The sequence below is a fragment of the Geospiza fortis genome, unplaced genomic scaffold (assembly GCF_000277835.1).
Source record: "Geospiza fortis unplaced genomic scaffold, GeoFor_1.0 scaffold54, whole genome shotgun sequence".
In the NCBI taxonomy this organism is placed as follows: domain Eukaryota; kingdom Metazoa; phylum Chordata; class Aves; order Passeriformes; family Thraupidae; genus Geospiza; species Geospiza fortis.
In genome coordinates this window covers 15,887,942-15,890,076 of record NW_005054301.1, presented here as the reverse complement: position 1 = coordinate 15,890,076, position 2,135 = coordinate 15,887,942, and the positions used below count along the sequence as shown (strand labels likewise).

The 2,135-nt window shown below is 46.4% G+C and overlaps 1 protein-coding gene across 1 annotated transcript in view; it reads right to left on the bottom strand.

Annotated features, from left to right (window-relative positions):
- Window positions 1-87, bottom strand: part of PIGH (phosphatidylinositol glycan anchor biosynthesis class H) — a 4,923-nt gene extending 4,836 nt beyond the window's left edge. The window contains exon 1 of the mRNA XM_031064786.1: window positions 30-87. Coding sequence (XP_030920646.1) covers window positions 30-87 — 58 coding nt within the window. The remainder of the gene's footprint in view (window positions 1-29) is intronic.
- Window positions 88-2,135: the final 2,048 nt, after the last annotated feature.

The window sequence follows — 2,135 nt, the reverse complement described above, 5'->3', positions numbered from 1 at the left end:
CTGGCAACGGGCTGTCCCGCTTGTTGTACCTCGCCAGGCGTCTGTCCTTAATCCCGGTGACATCAGCGCTTTCTGCGGTTTGCACATGTTGACAATTAATTGCTTGCTTCCTCTGTTTATGTTTTAAAATTTTAAAGGGCACATGGTTTAGTGGTGCTGCACGTGTCTCTTGCCGTGATGAAGGGACGGAGGTTTTCATGGAATCACAGACTGTTAAGGGGTTGGAATGAACCTTAAAGAGAATCTAGTTCTACACCACCGCCTTGGAAAGGGACACCTCACACAAGACCAGGTTGCTCAAGGCATATATCCAGCCTTGCTTTGAACACTGCCAGGGTTGGGGCATTCACAACCTCTTTGGGCAACCTGGTCCAGTGTCTAATCACATGCAAAGGAAAAAATTCTAACATCTAACCTAAATTTCCCCTTTTTCCATTACTCCTTGTCCTATCACTACAATTCCTGATGAAAAGTCTCCCTCTGGCTTCCCAGAAGGCCCCCTTTAGATACTGGAAGGTTTCTATGAGCTCTCCATGCAACCTCCTCTCCTCAAGAAGGTTCTCTTTCCCCCCTTTGTCCTTACCATCTGCAATTCCATAAATGTATTTTCTCATCTGTACCACACCTAGCTATAAGCTCTTTTGATTTTTTTCCCCAAGGTTTAAAGCAGAGTTTTCTGGTCCCTTGCCATCTAAATACGTGATAAACTGGAGACTTGGCTTTGCATACAGAGACTTAATGAGTCTTTGTATTGTGCTCCCTTTAATGCATTTCAGTTATTACTTCATGTGACTTACGTGGCAGTAATATAAAACTACAGCTCTGTGACTTCCAAACTGCCATCCTGATTTCTTTGGCCTTTCTATTTTTTCCCTTCTCCCACAGTTTTTGAGTGTTAGCTTTAATTGCAGGTACCATCTTTCTGTGAGCAATTTACTTAATTCATGGTATCATCAGAGCTCTTGGGTGGACACTATATATATAAAAAACCTGTTAACTTGTTCTCACAGGGGCAGCAAAGGAGTCTTAAGGGACATGAAAAACCAATGTTTTTCAGAGAATCACTGCCAAGGTCTTTGCTTTGCCTGGAGGAGTGGTTGATGGCTGCCATCTGTGGGAAGTCTTGTGCAGTACGTCCAGGATCTCACTATGACACAAGAGACCAGGTGGAGGGATGGCCTGGAGGGGAAAAATGTAACAGCACACAATGAACTGCAGAAATGGAGAAGAAAACACTGAAGTTCAAAAGAAGATGAAAGAAGTTCATCAATGAAGTAAAAGTGGAAAAAACCCCAAAAAATTGAAAACAGGCTTTTTAAAGAGGGAAGAAAGGTTTGAAATGGCAGATGAGAAGGACTGAAGTAAATAAGCATGAGTTATGACAGCTGGTATGACAGCTTCAGAGGGGGGGACAGGAAGAAAGGGAAAGAAAAATCAGAGTACGAGGTAGAAGAGTTTTTAAAAGCACTGTGAACAGCCAGGTCAGTAAACAGGACAGAAAAGATACATGAGGTCCTGGAGGAGTGCTAACAATAATTCACATTCACAAGACATGGGGGAGTTACTGACATAGAGATGGGAGGAGAAGAACTTTAAGAGAAAAAGCAAAAGTATGCTTGGATTTTTGGTGTGTGTCACTGGCAAGTCCCTGTTTAACCATGTTTGTGTTCTGTCATGTCATGAACTGTCATCCTGTCGTTCAAGCTTGTACAGAAAGACTGCACATTTGACAGTGGGAGGGAGTCCTGTTGCCTTGTCACAGCAGGGAAAGATGGGGACTTTGTTTTTAACTCATTTGTTAATCATCCTTCAAATGTGCCTCGAATAGGAACAGCTGGAGACCTGAGAATCGTCTCACGCCACGATGCTCCGAGGTCAATATTCGAGGCAGGTGCTGGACAGGTGGTCCTTCACTGCTTTATCAAGGCCATCAGGTGATGAGGTTACCCGTATTTGTCCAGTGAAGCCACGGAGCAGCGTTCCCGCACGGGGGCTCCCGGAGCTCGCTCTGGCCAGCCAGGGAGCCCGGCTGAGGTGCTGCTCGTGTCCGAGCCCGCGCCTGTGCCCCGGCGGGGCGGGTGCGACAGCGGCTGCCCTCGGCCTGCGGGGTGTGCGGCGGGAGGCCGTGAAGGGGC